This window comes from Theropithecus gelada, chromosome 5 (assembly GCF_003255815.1).
Source record: "Theropithecus gelada isolate Dixy chromosome 5, Tgel_1.0, whole genome shotgun sequence".
NCBI classification, from domain to species: domain Eukaryota; kingdom Metazoa; phylum Chordata; class Mammalia; order Primates; family Cercopithecidae; genus Theropithecus; species Theropithecus gelada.
Window position 1 is genome coordinate 65,696,104 of NC_037672.1, and position 16,657 is coordinate 65,712,760.

At 39.0% G+C, this 16,657-nt stretch overlaps 1 protein-coding gene and 1 pseudogene across 2 annotated transcripts in view; one reads left to right on the forward strand and one right to left on the reverse strand.

Annotated features, from left to right (window-relative positions):
- Positions 1 to 16,657, forward strand: part of CCDC158 (coiled-coil domain containing 158) — a 116,574-nt gene that overhangs the window by 80,639 nt on the left and 19,278 nt on the right. For both annotated transcript variants that reach the window (XM_025385902.1, XM_025385901.1), the window contains 2 exons: positions 14,111 to 14,256; positions 15,791 to 15,850. In XM_025385902.1, the coding sequence (XP_025241687.1) occupies positions 14,111 to 14,256; positions 15,791 to 15,850 (206 nt within the window). The remainder of the gene's footprint in view (positions 1 to 14,110; positions 14,257 to 15,790; positions 15,851 to 16,657) is intronic.
- LOC112625151 lies at positions 2,539 to 5,677 on the reverse strand (annotated as a pseudogene).

The following is a 16,657-nucleotide window of genomic DNA, read 5'->3' on the forward strand; positions in this document are numbered from 1 at the left end:
TTTTTTTTTTTTTTTTTTTTTTTTTTTTTTTTTTTAGTAGAGGTGGGATTTCACCATGTTAGCCAGGATGGTCTCGATTTCCCGACGTCGTGATCCACCTACCTCGGCCTCCCAAAGTGCTGGGATTACAGGCGTGAGCCGCCATGCCTGGCATTAGTGCCCTTTTATGAAAGAGGCTTGAGAGAGCTTGTTTGCCCCTTCTCCCATGTGAGGACACATAGAAGGTGCCATCTATGAGGAAGAGCTCCTCACCAAATGCTGAATTTGCTGGCATCTTGATCTTGCACTTCCCAGCCTGAACTGTGAACAATAAACTTCTGTTGTTTATAAATTACCCAGTCTAAGATACTTCCCTATAACAACCCAGAGTAAGAAAATAGCTGTTTTAAAAATTGGCACATGATGATTATATTATTTGAATCCCCTCTGAGCCTGTGTCGATTTTTTCCCTTGGTTTCTAGTCACGTTGTTTGGTCTCTGCTTCCTCTTTAAATAACTGAGTCTGGACACTGTATGTGAAAAAATTACAGGATAATTTTGGGTTCTAGACAATTTTCTTTCTTTTTTTAATTTTTTAAAATTATACTTTAACTTCTGGGATACATGTGCAGATTGTGCAGGTTTGTTACATAGGTATACATGTGCCATGGTGGTTTGCCGCACCCATCAACCTGCCATCTACACTAGGTATTTCTCCTAATGCTATCCCTCCCCTAGACCCCCACCCCTGGACAGGCCCTAGTGTGTAATGTTCCCCTTCCTGTGTCCATGTGTTTCCATTGTTCAACTCCCACTTATGAGTGAGAACATGTGGGGTTTGGTTTTCTGTTCTTGTGTTAGTTTGCTGAGAATGATGGTTTCCAGCTTCATTCATGTCCCTGCAAAGGACATGAACTCATCCTTTTTTATGGCTGCATAGTATTCCACGGTGTGTATGTGCCATATTTTCTCTATCCAGTCTATCATTGCTGGGCATTTGGGTTGGTTCCAAGTCTTTGCTATTGTGAATAGTGCTGCAATAAACATACGTGTGCATGTATCTTTGTAGTAGAATGATTTATGATCCTTTGGGTATATACCCAATAATGAGATTGCTAGATCAAATGGTATTTCTGGTTCTAGATCCCTGAGGAATTGCCCTACTGTCTTCCACAATGGTTGAACTAATTTACACTCCCACCATCAGTGTAAAAGCATTCCTATTTCTCCACATCCTCTCCAGCCTCTGTTGTTTCCTGACTTTTTAATGATTGTCGTTCTAACTGATATGAGATGGTATCTCTTTGTGGTTTTGATTTGCATTTCTGTAATGACCAGTGATGATGAGCTTCTTTTCATGTTTGTTGGCTACATAAATGTCTTCTTTTGAGAAGTGTCTGTTCATATCCTTCACCTACCTTTTGATGGAGTTGTTTTTTTCTTGCAAATTTGTTGAAGCTTTTTTGTAGATTCTGGAGATTAGCCCTTTGTCAAATAGATAGATTGCAAACATTTTCTCCCATTCTGTATGTTGCCTGTTCACCCTGATGATAGTTTCTTTTTTTTTTTTTTTTTGAGACAGAGTCTTTTTCTGTCACCAGGCTAGAGTGCAGTGACATGATCTCTGCCCACTACAACCTCCGTCTCCTGGGTTCAAGTGATTCTCCTGCCTCAGCCTCCCAAGTAGCTGGGACTACAGGCATGTGCCCCCACGCCCAGCTAATTTTTGTATTTTTAGGAGAGACAGAATTTCACCATGTTGGCCAGGATGGTCTCAATTGCTTGACCTTGTGATCCATCCAGCTTGGCCTCCCAAAATGCTGGGATTACAGGCATGAGCCACTGCATCCAGCCTAGTTTATTTTGTTGTGCAGAAGCTCTTTAGTTTAATTAGATCCCATTTGTCAATTTTGGCTTTTGTTGTCATTACTTTTGGTGTTTCAGTTGTGAAGTCTTTGCCCATGCCTACGTCCTGAATGGTATTGCCTAGGTTCTCTTCTAGGGTTTTTATGGTTTTAGGTCTTATGTTTAAGCCTTTAATCCATCTTGAGTTAATTTTTGTATAAAGTGTAAGGAAAGGGTCCAGTTTCAGTTTTTTGCATATGGCTAGCCAGTTTTCCCAACATCATTTATTAAATAGGGAATTCTTTCCCTATTGCTTGTTTTTGTCAGATTTGTCAAAGATCAGATGGTTGTAGATGTGTCGCATTATTTCTGAAGCCTCTGTTCTGTTCCATTGGTCTATATCTCTGTTTTGGTATCAGTACCATGCTGTTTTGGTTACTGTAGACTTGTAATATAGTTTGAAGTCAGGTAGCATGATGCCTCCAGCTTTGTTCTTTTTGCTTAGGATTGTTTTGACAATGTGGGCTCCTTTTTGGTTCCATATGAAATTTAAAGTAGTTTTTTCTAATTTTGTGAAGAAAGTGAATGGTAGCTTGATGGGGATATCATTGAATCTACCAATTACTTTGGGCAATATGGCCATTTTCACGATACTGATTCTTCCTATCCATGAGCATCAAATGTTTTTCCATTTGTTTATGTCCTCTTCTTTTTTAAGATTTGTAGAAATCAAAATGTATATTCACATAATTTTAAACTAAAGTTAAAGCTAATAAATCTTCCATGGTAATGACTTAAGTGCAAGTGATGCTTGGTTTTCTTTCACATTCATTTCTTTTCTTCTGAGTGAAGGCATATCAGTTATTCTTGAACAAGTCAATACAGCTCTGCAAAAGAGAGACATTGTTCCTGGCATGTTTTATTTCCAGTTCAGACATTTCAATTAGAATCTTCCTAAATGCTGCCACTCTCTTCGGTTTGAAATATATCAGTTCTTCTTTTGCAGATTCGGAAAGCTGTTCAAATTTCTGGCAGCACTCCTGCTGGTATGCCTCAGCCAACTTGACGTCTTTGCTCTTTAACTGGGTGTTATCCAGAGCTTTGTTTGAGTTCTTATAGTCAATGAGGGCTTTGGTGCGTCTGTATAAGAGATCCTTAGCAGCTTTGATGTTGAGCATGTAGTATCAGAGGAGCTCTCTTAGCTTCAAATCTTCATCTGATGAAACTTGATCCTCTGCTTTCCTAAGTTTTTCAAATAGCTCAGCAACCTTCAATAGGTACTTATTGATGACTGTGGGCTCTTCTAAAGCCAGGCTATATAAGCAGGCTGCAGTGTGGATATAGACATCGGCAACATTTTTATGAGATCTGGTCATTTTGTCAGCTTTCACACAAGAATCTTTGATCCTATTGTAATAGTTAATAAGGAAGTTCTTCTCTTGGTCAAATAAGTCATCTACCCCCCGACTCCAGTAAAAAGGAATTCATTAGCCTTTTCACCACACTTTTAAAGAAGCCACCAAACATCTCTTTAGTATTTTTCCGCCCAACACGTAGGCTTCCAGTTCTTGTTTCATCTTGGCAAATTCTTCTTTGGTCATAGACCCTTCATCTTCTCCCAGTTTCTGCATCTTCTCTTGAGGACCACTGAAGTTGGGCTTCATAGGAGCAGGTGGAATAATAAGCCCAGCATAGTCTGTTGTTTCAGTAAGAGTGTCATGTAGCCACACAAAGTCTTCATGTTGCCTTGTAACATAAAACTCTGGGCTCTGAAATGTGGGCAGTGTGGTCTTTGTGTGCACTGTAAATTTGACTTTATCTCTCTCACTGAGTGCATCAGGTATGTCAATCTGAAGCGAGGGATCAACATTCAGGTCCACAGATACAGATCTCAGCTATTCATCAGCTTCCCAACTGGGGCACATCAGACACTGGCTGCAGGACAACCCTGCAGCTCTTGAGCTCCTGCCCACCGGTCTTCATAAACTCACTTTTGGTTCAGATTTCACCTACGACTCACTGTGGCACAAGACAATACCACCAGCAAAGCTGCCTCTTCAAAAGGTTTAATGGCTTACATGTTTGTGACCTCTCTTATTTCCTTGAGCAGTGGTTTGTAGTTCTCCTTGAAGAGGTCCTTCACGTCCCTTGTAAGTTGTATTCCTAGGTAATTTATTCTCTTTGAAGCAATTGTAAATGGGAGTTCACTCATGGTTTGGGTCTCTGTGTGTTATTGGTGTATAGGAATGCTTGTGATTTTTGCACATTGATTTTGTATCCTGAGACTTTGCTGAAGTTGCTTATCAGCTTAAGGAGATTTTGGGCTGAGGCAATGGGGTTTTCTAAATATACAATCATGTCATCTGCAAACAGGGACAATTTTACTTCCTCTCTTCCTATTTGAATATCCTTTATTTCTTTCTCTTGCCTGATTGCCCTGGCCAGAACTTCCAATACTATGTTGAATAGAAGTGGTGAGAGAGGGCATCCTTGTCTTGTGCCAGTTTTCAAAGGGAATGTTTCCAGTTTTTGCTCATTTTTGTTGTTGTTGTTTTCTAAAGTCTTCTCTTTATGTAGCTTTCTGTTCTTTCATGAATACAACACTTTCTTTGTTTGTTTTGTTTTTTGAGATGGAGTCTTACTCTGTCACCCAGGTTGGAGTACAGTTGCGCGATCTCAGCTCACTACAACCTCCGTCTCCTGGGTTCAAGCAATTCTCATGCCTTAGCCTCCTGAGTAGCTGGGATTACAGGCACCCCCCACCACATCTGGCTAATTTTTGTATTTTTAGTAGAGATGGGGTTTCACCATGTTGGCCAGGTTGGCCTCGAACTCTTGACCTCAAGTGATCTGCCTGCCTCGGCCTCCCAAACTATTCGGATTACAAGCATGAGCCACCATGTCCAGTCAATACTTTCTTGTTTCTCTTTAAGGATATTAACTTTGGTTTTTAAATAATTTTTTGTGTTACCTGAATTATTAATGTTTCTTGGAATTCATTGTTTTGTTTTTGTAGAGACTTTCTTTTAATGCTTGGTGACCCTTGGATATCCATTCATATTTAAGACTGAGGCCCTAAAAAGCTATTGAAAGCTTTGTGTAAGGTTGTCAGGGCTTTTCAACTGGTAGATGGTTAGGTATTGCTTTTTTATTGAGGGACCCAAAAGTTATCTATAGGTCTTTAGTCTTGGGCTGATCAGTTTCCCTAAAGAGGGATCTCTTATTCCTGACTTATAGGTATAAGTCTGTCAGAATTCTGTTAAGTGAGTGGGAGAGGAAGTCTAGGGTAACTATTAATATATATCTATCTATGCAGTCTCACTTAATACTCATATTTAACATTTGCAACCTTACTCTTGCTATACAAGATAGATATCTCTATGGAGTCCAAAGTCCTTTGGTTCAACCTTACCCAAAGGTTAAGCCTCTACATTCATTTAGGGGGAAAGAATGAGTAATCACCTGAGTATATGGAGACAGCTTCTGGGATTCTAACAGCTTCTTCCATAGACTTAGCCAATCCTCCAATTTTTCTGTCCTGTTTCTTACCCTGGACTTTGAAATACATGAAACCTCCAATTCCTGAGCCTTCTCGGAATACTCAGAGGCAGAGTAGCTTGCTTCACAGTGGCAGCTTCTGTGCAGGTACTTTAAGTTTTAACTTGGTTTTGCTAAATTAATTATGAATTATCCATTTGCCTGCCATCTTCCAAAATTTTGTTAGCATTACTAATCTAATGTTATCTGTCCTTTCCTCTTTATCCTTCTTAATTCCTTTAGTGTCATTAAAATGAGGCTCAGCATAGTACAGAAATTAATGCCAAGTTTAGAAGCAGAATATTACTGTTTGCATTATTCTACATTGCCCCTTCATTTATTATTTATGTTTATTTTAGTCTCTTTATTTTACAATTCTAATAATAGCTTAGATTTACTGAAAATTCCTTTGCCAGGCACTGTGCAAAGTACTTATGGAGATTAGTTCATTTCCCACAACTACTTAACATGAGGTAAGTGCTATTATTATACCTATTTTACAGACAGGGAAACTGAGGCTTGAAGAAGCTAAGTGACTTACACATGGTTTACACAGCAAAAAGACACTTGAGTCTGGGCGCTGTGGTTAATGCTTGAAATTCCAACACTTTGTGGGGACTGAGGCTGGAGGGTTGCTTGAGACCAGGAGTTTGAGACTAGCCTGGGCAAAGTAGTGAGACCTTGTCTCTACAAAGTTAAAAAAAATTAATCAGGCATATTGGCATTTGCTTGTAGTCCTAGTCAGGAGACCGAGGCAGAAGGATTGCTTGAACCCGTGAGTACAAGGTCGCAGTGCCTGGGCAGCAGAGTAGAACTCTGTCTCTCAAAAAAAAAAAAAATAATAATAATAATAATTTCGGCAAGACTTACCAAGACAGCCTGAGTCCAGAACTTATGTCCTTAACTATTATACTGTACTGTTTCTCTACATTATACAGATGATTGATGTTTATAAAAATAATTTTAAGTTGATGATGTAAATAGATACCCTATATGAACTATTATTGTGTTTCATTAGTCTTTGTAAATGAGGATCACACAGTTTTAAAGATTCAAAGGCAGTTGAAATTATCCAGGTGATTTTCCTGTGTTAAAAGTAAGAAAGTAGGAAAACCAGAAAAGTAATATTGTGTAATTTGGCCCAAACTCAAACACCTAGAACATCTAGGTGTATCTTTGTGTGTGTACACATATACACATATACATACACATACACATATATATAACTGATAGTTTGATATAGGAGCATTTTAGCTTAATATTTCAAATAGTGGCTATTTTAACATAAGAAGTAAAATATATCTAGGATGATAGAATTGATTTTGGTTGTGTATCAGATTCTATTCCTATGCGCTACCATTTGTTATTGCTGCGCTTGATCTTTGCCAATGGAATACACATGATGTGGGCAAGATTTTTAGCAACGGTTTATAACCTTTTTCCTGTTTCCTGCCCATCTGTTCCTAATATATTATGTAAATAGTATACTTATATTCCATTTTATAACAATGCTCTAAAAGGAATATAAATATAAGAGATGGGTTTGGGGCAGACGTTCTCAAAATAGAGTGGTTGAATTCAAACTGAATGAGATCAAGCTGTTATTTTTAGCTTTTTCATTTATCTTCTATCTTTGGAGAATGGAGACAGAACTGGTTGAGGAGTACACTCTCCCTAGGCCTTACTTATCTTACATCATGACTTGTAAGTTTGCCTGTAATAGACTTAAGGCCATTAGAAAAAGCAGTATTGGAGAAGATAGAAGTACATTAAAGATATAATTTATGAAAAATTTTAGAAACAAGTCTAACATAAAATGATTTCAAAGTCAGTGATTTCGGAGTCAGAATGTAATAGGAAACTGACCAAACCACAAAATAAACCTTAAGCTTCACAACTTAATGTATAAGCTTATATTCTTCCCATAGCACAAAAAGCTTGTATAAGTTTTACCCTGCAAATATATGTGCCCTAGAAATAGCCTTAATGTGTATCCTAAGGCAGCAGTTCCCAACCTTTTTGGCACCAGTGACCAGTTTCATGAAAGACAGTTTTTCCATGGAACAGGTTGAGGCGGGGAATGATTTTGGGATGATTCAAGTGCATTACATTTATTGTGCACTTTATTTCTATTATTATTACATTGTAATATATAATGAAATAATTATACAGCTCACCATATTGTGGAATCAGTGGTATCCCTGAGCTTTTTTCCTGCAACTAGATGGTCCCATCTGGAGGTGATGGGAGACAGTGACACCCGAAGTGTGTTGCTCATGTCCAGTCTACTCCCTAATCTCGTCTGGTTGCTGTCACTGCAGAAAACGCTGCTTCACAAAGATAGGATGTTGGAAATGGAAGCAGACTTTCCATGCTTTTGTAGCAATCTCAGGATATTCTGCCTTGAGTTTAATCCAGAACATAGGGAGATTTGAAGTTGTCTCAAACATACTTTTAAAGCCACTGTCATTTGCAATCTCAAGCAGTTGATCCTCTTCTAGCATGGACAAAGCCAATGCACCTGGTTTATTGAGAAATGGGTGACGGATCCATTCCTTCCCAGTTTGGGGGTCTTTTGTGGTTGGGAAGTAATGCTTAAACTCTTTCAAAAGCTGAGATAGGTGATCATGCACTAGCTGGGAGAAAGGAGGCCTTGGCACAGCCTCTTTCAAAATCTCTGATAATTTTGACACATGTCAAAAATTCCAATGTTAACTCGTTGTTCCCATAATTCCAGTTTGACTTTGAATGCAGCCCCTTTATCTGCCAACTTGAACACAGTTGTTGTTCTCCCCTGAAGTGACAGATTTTGTTGAGTAAGTTGAATATGTCACACAAGTAAGCAAATTTTGTGACCCATTCTGTGTCACTGAAATGTGCTGCCAGTGGTGACTTTTTCCTAAAAGAAATCTCTGGAGTGACTCTCATAACCCAAAAACTCTAGTCAGTGATCCGCCTTTAGAAAGCCATCTCACTTCTGTGTATAAGAGAAGACGTGTATGCTCTGTGTCCATCTCCTCGCAGAGCTGTGTGAACAGATGAGTTAAAGGCATGTACTTTACTGTGGTTAATAATTGTAATCACATCCTGCAAAACATTGTTAAGTCCAGGTGACATTTTTCAGTTAGCCAGCATCTCTCTATGGATGACACAGTGCGTAGACTCACATTCAGAATCGACCTCTTTGAGCTGAGTAGTGAAACCAGAAAGCTGTCCAGTCATGGCAACCGCTCTGTCCATGCATATACCAACACAAAATGACTAGTTTCCCTGATATGTAATCATTCAAAGACTTGAATAGTTCTGCAGCTGTGATGTTGTTTGGCAGCAAAAGCACATATAACATGTGCTCCTGCACATCCTCCTGAAAAATATGTAGCATGAAAACAAGCATTGTTACCTTGTTGTCAAAATCAATAGACGTCAATCTGGATTGTGTACCATGGTGATTCATTAACCCTCTAACAATTGTGCCTCACTATCCTCTGCTATTTCATCTATATGTCTAGTTATGGTGCTAGCTGAAAGAGGAACACATGTCACCTTTTGAACTGCAGCTTCTCCTAAAAGTTCACGACAAACGTGCTTAGCAGTAGGCAGGATCAGCTCTTCGCCAATAGTAAAGGGCTTCTTCACTTTATCGATGCGTTTAGCCACTAAGAATGATGCTCTCGGTGCAGACACATTTGACAGAGTGATGGTGTTCAATAACTGCTTCTGTTCTTCATGTTCGCCATTTTTTTTTCTTTTTTTCTTTTTTTTGAAAAACTCCAAAGGCTTGTCTTTTAATGCGGGGTGCTTTGTCTCCATGTGATAAAGCAGTTTTGAAGGTTTCATGGTTTCATTGGATAGCCGGTCACCACATATTATAAAAAAAGGGCTTGGAGAATGTGACTCACCTATTGCAATGAACCCGTAATTTAAGTAGGACTCTTGGTATCTTCTTTTAAATGCAGCTTTCTTTTCAATGCAGCTTTCTTTTTGTTGGCAGTCTTAGAGCCTTCTGCTGTCTCATCATTGGGTCTTTCCCCCTTTTCAAAGAAGCTTTCCAGTGATTATTGTTTTTATCCATTTTGGCTAGGGTTAGCTTGTGGGCTTACCAAAACTGACTGAGACAAGTGTGCAGTGCAGGAAAGAGGTGCAGGCAAAGTGGTAAATCAAATAATGGGCAGGATACACATGGACTAAAATCAGTGTCTAGTTCTGACTTAAAGCCTGCCACCAGGTGCAGCTGTACAGTTGAGTACATCAACTCACTTACCACTATAAAACCAGCCACCAGATGTGGCTTAATTGTTACTTACCACATACTGGTAGGGTTTTGATAAGTCTGCAAGCAATTGATTTATTATGGTCTTTGTGCAGTGAACCCTCTCTGCTAATGTTTTTTGTTCTGTTTTTGTTTTTTTGAGACGGAGTCTCACTCTGTTGCTCAGGCTGGAGTGCAGTGGCACGATCTTGGCCCACCACAACCTCTGTCTCCCAGGTTCAAGCGCTTCTTCTGCCTCAGTCCCCCGAGTAGCTGGGACTACAGACATACACCACCATGCCCAGCTAATTTTTGTATTTTTAGTAGAGACAGGGTTTTGCTATGTTGGCCAGGCTGGTCTCGAACTCTTGACCTCGTGATCCGCCCACCTCAGCCTCCCAAAGTGCTGGGATTACAGGCGTGAGCCACTGCACCTGGCTTCTGCTAATATTAATCTGTATTTGCAGCTGCTCCCCAGCACTAGCATCACTGCCTTAGCTCCACCTCAGATCATCAGGCATTAGATTCCCATAAGGAGTGTGCAACCTAGATCTCCTGCTTGTGCAGTTCACAAGAGGGTTCGCACTCCTATGAGAATCTAATGCCACCCCTGATCTGACAGGAGGCGGAGCTCAGGCGGTAATGTGAGTGATGGGGAGCAGCTACAAATACAGATGAAGCTTCACCGTCCCATCACTCACCTCCTGCTGTGTGGCCCCATTCCTCACAGACCATGGGCCGGTACCAGTCCAGGGTTTGGGGACCCTTGTTCTAAGGGTCAAAGGACTGGGGTGGGGGAAAGCAGGATCCTTTGTTGGGCTCTGGTAACTTCAGGAAGAGCATGTGTTTATTTCTTTACAAGCCAGATAAGAGTTATATGTAACTATATTTTAGAACTATTTCCTAGCTGTTTTCTTTTCTTCTTTTTTTTTTTTTTTCTTGAGATGGAGTTTTGCTCTTGTTGCCCAGGCTGGAGTGCCATGGCATGATCTCGGCTCACTGCAACCTCCGCCTCCTGGGTTCAAGTGATTCTCCTCCCTAAGCCTCCTGCGTAGCTGGAATTACAGGTGTGCACTACCACATCCAGCTAATTTTTTGTATTTTTAGTAAAGATGGGGTTTCACCATGTTGGCCAGGCTGGTCTCAAACTCCTGACCTGGGTGATCCACCCGCCTTGGCCTCCCAGAGTGCGAGGATTACAGGCATGAGCCACCGCACCCAGCAGTGCTATTTTCTAATTTTAAAAAGTGTATTTTGCTCATGTTATAAATCAAAGTGTATTTCCTATGAATTAACCAATGAAGTATTTAACATGAATTAATAAAACCATTATAATCTATACAAACATTAAAAAGAAGGATTGATAATTTTGACTAAATAAAAAGTAAATTGGCCAGGTGTGGTGGTTCACATGGGAGCACTTTGGGAGACCGAGGCAGGCAGATTGCTGGAGCCCAGGAATTGGAGACTAGCCTGGCCAACATGGCAAAACCCCATCTCTACAAAAAATACAAACAAACAAAAAAATAGCCGGGTGTGGTGGCGTGCACCTATAGTCCCAGCTACTCAGGAGACTGAGGCAGAATGATCAATTGAGCCTGAGAGGTCAAGGTGGCAGTGATCCATGATCGCTTCACCGCACTCCAGCTTGGGTGAAAGAATGAAAGTCTGTCTCAGAGAGAGAGAAAAAAGACATTTCTATTGTTATAGTGAATACCCCAAAGTACAAGGTATAGGACACAGAAGAGGAAGCTTATTAAGAACTTCTGGAAAAGACATGAGGATTCTCAGTTGACTGCCTGCTCAGTCTCAGTTGGTGTTATTGTGTGGCAACAAAAAAGGTTTTAATGATAGCATCCAGATCAGGCAAGGGGGACAGCTCTCTGCTCGCTCAGACTTTTCCTGAATAAATTTAGCCTGAGGTGTGTGTTGGGAAGTAACGAGGGGGTGTATAAGTGTATTATAAAATAAGTATCATTTTTAAAGGGTTATGTTATGCCCATTTCTTATGACCCTAGGTGTTAGAACTGTGACAAGGGTTGGAAAGTGTATGAGTATGGAGGGAAGCTTTTCTTTAAAAGGTGTGAAACTGTACAAAAATTAAACTGCCTTCCTTGATCTTTGGTGATCAAGCAAAGGCCAGATAAGCATATTACTGGAATGCCATAAAGAGAATTCTTCATCACTTCTGATATGGGAGTTGGACTAGAACCAAATGATTTTCAGGACCCCTCCAGCCTTGATATTTTTGTGATTTTATACCCAACCAAAGTATGGGTTATATGTAATGGAATATATAAAGACAATCATGATCAAATCAAGTCCTTGCCTCTGTGGAGCTTACATTTTCATTGGAGGAGCAACATACATAGAGTTTGAAAGGTAAGTATTGGGATAAAGTCAATAAAAGAATGTCATAGGACTAATTATAATTAATTTCTAAGTGAATGGTAAATTGAAATGCTTTTTTTTTTTTTTTTTGAGACGGAGTCTCACTCTGTCCCCCAGGCTGGAGTGCAGTGGCAAAATTGCGGCTCACTGCAATCTCCGCCTCCCGGGTTCACGCCATTCTCCTGCCTCAGCCTCCCAAGTAGCTGGGACTACAGGCACCCGCCACCACACTACCTGGCTAATTTTTTGTATTTTTAGTAGAGACGGGGTTTCACCGTGTTAGCCAGGATGGTCTCAATCTCCTGACCTTGTGATCCGCCCGCCTCGGCCTGCCGAAGTGCTGGGATTACAGGCGTGAGCCACTGTACCTGGCCAATTGAATGCTTTTTCAAACCTCATGTCAGCCAGCACAGGGGCTCACACCTGTGATCCCAGCACTTTGGTAAACCAAGATGCGTGGATTGCCTGAGTCCAGGAGTTTGAGCTCATCCAGGGCAATATGGCAAAACCCCATTCTACAAAAAAGTTAGCTGGTCATGGTGGTGCATGCCTGTAGTCCTCAGCTACTGGAGGTGCTGAGGCAGAAGGATTGCTTGAGCCTGGGAGATGGAAGTTGCAGTAAACTGAGATCATGTCACTGCACTCCAGCCTAGGTGACAGAGTGGGACTCTGTCTCAAAAACAAACAAACAAACAAAAAACTTATGTATTGTAAAGCATCAGTGACTCTCAAAGAACCTAGGTGTCACAATGACAGGGGAGAACAACATATTTATATATGTTTATGGGTTTTACATTGCTCATTTATAATAAATGTCAATGGCTCAAAAATTTTAACAGTAATTGCCAAAGCTTATTTGATAAACTTTCTGGTGGGCAGAGATGGGAAGATAAGAAGTCCAGGTTATAACTAAGGTGAGTGAATGTTGCCATAGGATAAGGTTTTCTTTATCAACTTTATGAGGTTTTATCCCATATTGGGTATTATGCATATTACAGTGAGGGCGAGAACAAAACCAGTGTTTGGTAAAATTGGATCATCTTTTTAGAGACAAATGTTTTTATTCACAATTGAGAAAGTGATTCGGATCCTTATATTTTTAAGCAAATGGAGTCAAATTTAATAATTGAGTAGAGTGTAATTTATGAAACTTTAGACTGACTCATCATGACAATTTCAAGGTAAGATAGCCATCAGTAAACTGGAAAGACATACTTAGCACACATTCAGTTAGTCAGAACTCTTCATATCTTCAGCTGGATATTATATTGGTTTATTAGTGAAGTTGAGAAGAGGAGAATATGAGGATTATATTATACCAGTAACATCAGCTCTTCGTTGGCATAAACCCTAGACAATTAACGCCCAATGAATAAAAAATCTGCAGTGTTCATCCCTCAGCAGCCAATCTGTGTGACAGGTGTAACTTTTCAGTGGGGTGGACTCCTTCAGCTAGAATAGCTCAAGGATAGCCCGAGTCTACCTGCTCCTCAATGCACTCTGATCATTTGGTTTCCCCTCTTGATGTGCCTGTTGAAAATGTCTGTATTCCTTATTATATTATAAAGATTTATTGGGGAACACTATCAATCTGAAAATCTCATATTATTCTTAAACACCAACTAACACAGTTAGAAAATATTGGATGTTTCTTTCCTTATCAGTAAAATGTGGGGGGTAGATTAACTCATCTCTAAAGAGCTCCTTACTTCTCAAGTTCTGCTGCTTTATCAAATTAGCTTAGCTTTAAACAAAGTATTGAAAATTATTTTGTCCACGCGTACTTGAAAATATTTAATGACATAGTAAGGATGTTCATACTAAATTGTTAACGTTTTAAAACAAAAGTAGTTGAAAAATAAATGTATGTGGTTTGGCCCCATATGTGTATATGTGTCCACGCACATATAAATTAGATATAGTACTCTATTGATTATTTCCTGGTTATTATTGATTATCTCTGTGTAATAAACTTATGGGTGATGTTTTTGTTTTCCTCTTCCTGCTTTTCCATAATTTCTGTTTACCAGTTGTATTAATTTTGTGATAGGAAATAGCATAGGAATCTGAAAAAATAAGTGTCTTTGTTTGTAAATTGTTTTAATTCAGCACTCTACGAAAGCTAACACACTGAAGGAAGATCCAACAAGGGACCTGAAACAGCTTCTCCAAGAGTTGAGAAGCGTGATCAATGAGGAGCCAGCTGTGTCTCTGAGCAAGACAGAGGAAGATGGAAGAACATCTCTGGGAGCCTTGTATGTGGCTGTGTAAGGCTGTGTGCACACAGAATGGGAAAGCTCATCTCTTGAATGGTTTGCCATTGAGTTATTCACATGTTACTCTCTGGGAGGGTGAGGTTTAAATAACTTTAAAAGGTATCTGAAGTTACCACAGAAAACAATATGAAAATGGAGGAGTTAAGCAAATGTAAAACAACTTGACATTAAGAGAAAACAATACAGTCATTCTATTCAGAAAATACTTAGTGCAAGGTGTCACCCGAAGTTATGTTTGTAAATTTTAATTCTCAAAAGATTTTATATCCATAATCTTGTTGACTGAGACAAGGCAGAGCAGGGTTTATTTATCCCATTTTGTAAATGAGAAAAACACATCTCAAAAGGTCGACATGTCTGCAGCCACACAATTCAATGGTGGAGATAAAACTAGAACATTGAGAACTACATACTCTTCAAGTAGAAGATAATAGGAAATACTTCATTTTCTCTGTATTCATGCCAATGACTTGATTTGATTATTTCATATTAGTAAAAGATTAGATCCAAAAAGGATTCAGCCAGTTCAGCAGCCCTTCCTTGCACACAGCTACAGACATCAATGAGAGTCTCCTATTCTTTCAGAGAGTGGGTTTTACTTTTGTGTGTTGTCATTTAGCTTAGCTTATCTTAAAGCATTTTGATATGGTATATATATTTTAGAGTTATAATAGCCCATTATTGTAATATTCATTTTCTGATTATATGACAAATACCTAAAAGTAATACTTCCTGAAATAATATCTATATATAAATAATCTCCAGTTTCTTATGATGTCCAATTTGTATATATTTACCTGAGGTAGCAAAATATTAGCTGAGTTTATCTAATTGCTAATTATTAGTAATAATAGTAAAACTTTAGTAACAGCCCAGTTACCTTAGTATAACATTACATTATCTGAAGCACATAACGTTGGAACTGTTCCACTAGCAACTCCAACGAACATTTTCATTTTCAGAGCACTTCCATTTTTGTCATAACTATAATATGCTTTCCAATCCAGGGCAATATTATTACACTTATTTGACAGATTGGTAAACTTAGGCATAGATTAACACTCCTCCTCCTACGAAGCAGAGGAAAAGCCAGAGGTAAAAGTTGGAGACCCCACTCCCAGCACTGATCATTCTGAGGGATTACCAGGTCTTCCCTGATCAGCTTCCACCACTGTAGCCACTAATGATGGGCTTGGACGCTATTGGACTGTAGTATTGAACATGAATATATTTGGTCCCTACCTTTAAAGAGTTTATGTTAGTTTGCTATAATCCTATAAATGACCTTGTCACTAAAGCCTAAACTCAGCCTAAAGCTTTTAAGAATTCATAGGAGGAAAGCATTTCTCAGTCGATGAACTCCAGAGCCCTTTGCAAAATTTGCTTAGAGGCCTAAAATCCACAGCTGTTGCTAAAAGAAAAATTGAATAGATGTAAGCAATTGATTAGTCTAAAAAGACATGGATGAAATTGTGCTTTATATGATTAACTGAGAGTTATATTTTCTATACAGAGAGGATAGGGTAAGAGATTGCATCACTGAATCCAGTCTGAGATCAGACATGTGCCATAGGTAAGAAGAATTTGAGATTCTGGATCAAATTAATTGTCCAACTGTTTTATATGTGACTTTGTAATTTGAGAAGTCTGTTTGGACATAAGTTTACATGACACTTAATGGGCATATTGGGTTCATTGTTTAACTGACTTTAAGAAAGATTCCAGTGAAATATACTGAAGTAATTTAGTTTCTAGAAATCAACTCAATAGATATTTTTTCTTACTTTAAAATTTGCTGATATCTATCCATATGAAGCTATTAATATGGTATGCCATACCAAAAATGGAAGATTTTTCCTCCATTTACACATATTTACAATGGCTTACATAACTTTTAAGAAAAGTATGGTTCAGAAAGAAACTATAAAAACTTCAGTTTAGGACTATAAGCACCTTATTGAAAACAATCCTATTTTCATCAATAATGGAATAGCTGAATTCGTAAATGAAAAATTTTTAAAGCAAAAAGAAGTGAAATCCATAACACCAAATAAGACTGTAATCAAAGACAGCTTTCAAAAATTGACTTTAGCCAAAAAAGAAAATAGGCTAATGTTAATTCATTATTTATCATAGTGTAAGACACTATAGCCATTACTCGAAAATCTTCAGTAGCTCCTCACTGCCTACTACATTAAGTACATGTCCCTCAGTCTGACATTGAAGAATCTCCCAGAGTGGTCACACAAATCTCCCTTGTGACCACTCTGCTTTCACTCCTGTATTATCCTCTGATCAAACCAGACTCCTCCTGATTCCCAAAAGTTCATTTATTTTTGTCTTCAAGCTTTTTCTCCATTCTGTTTCCTCCACCTGGAAG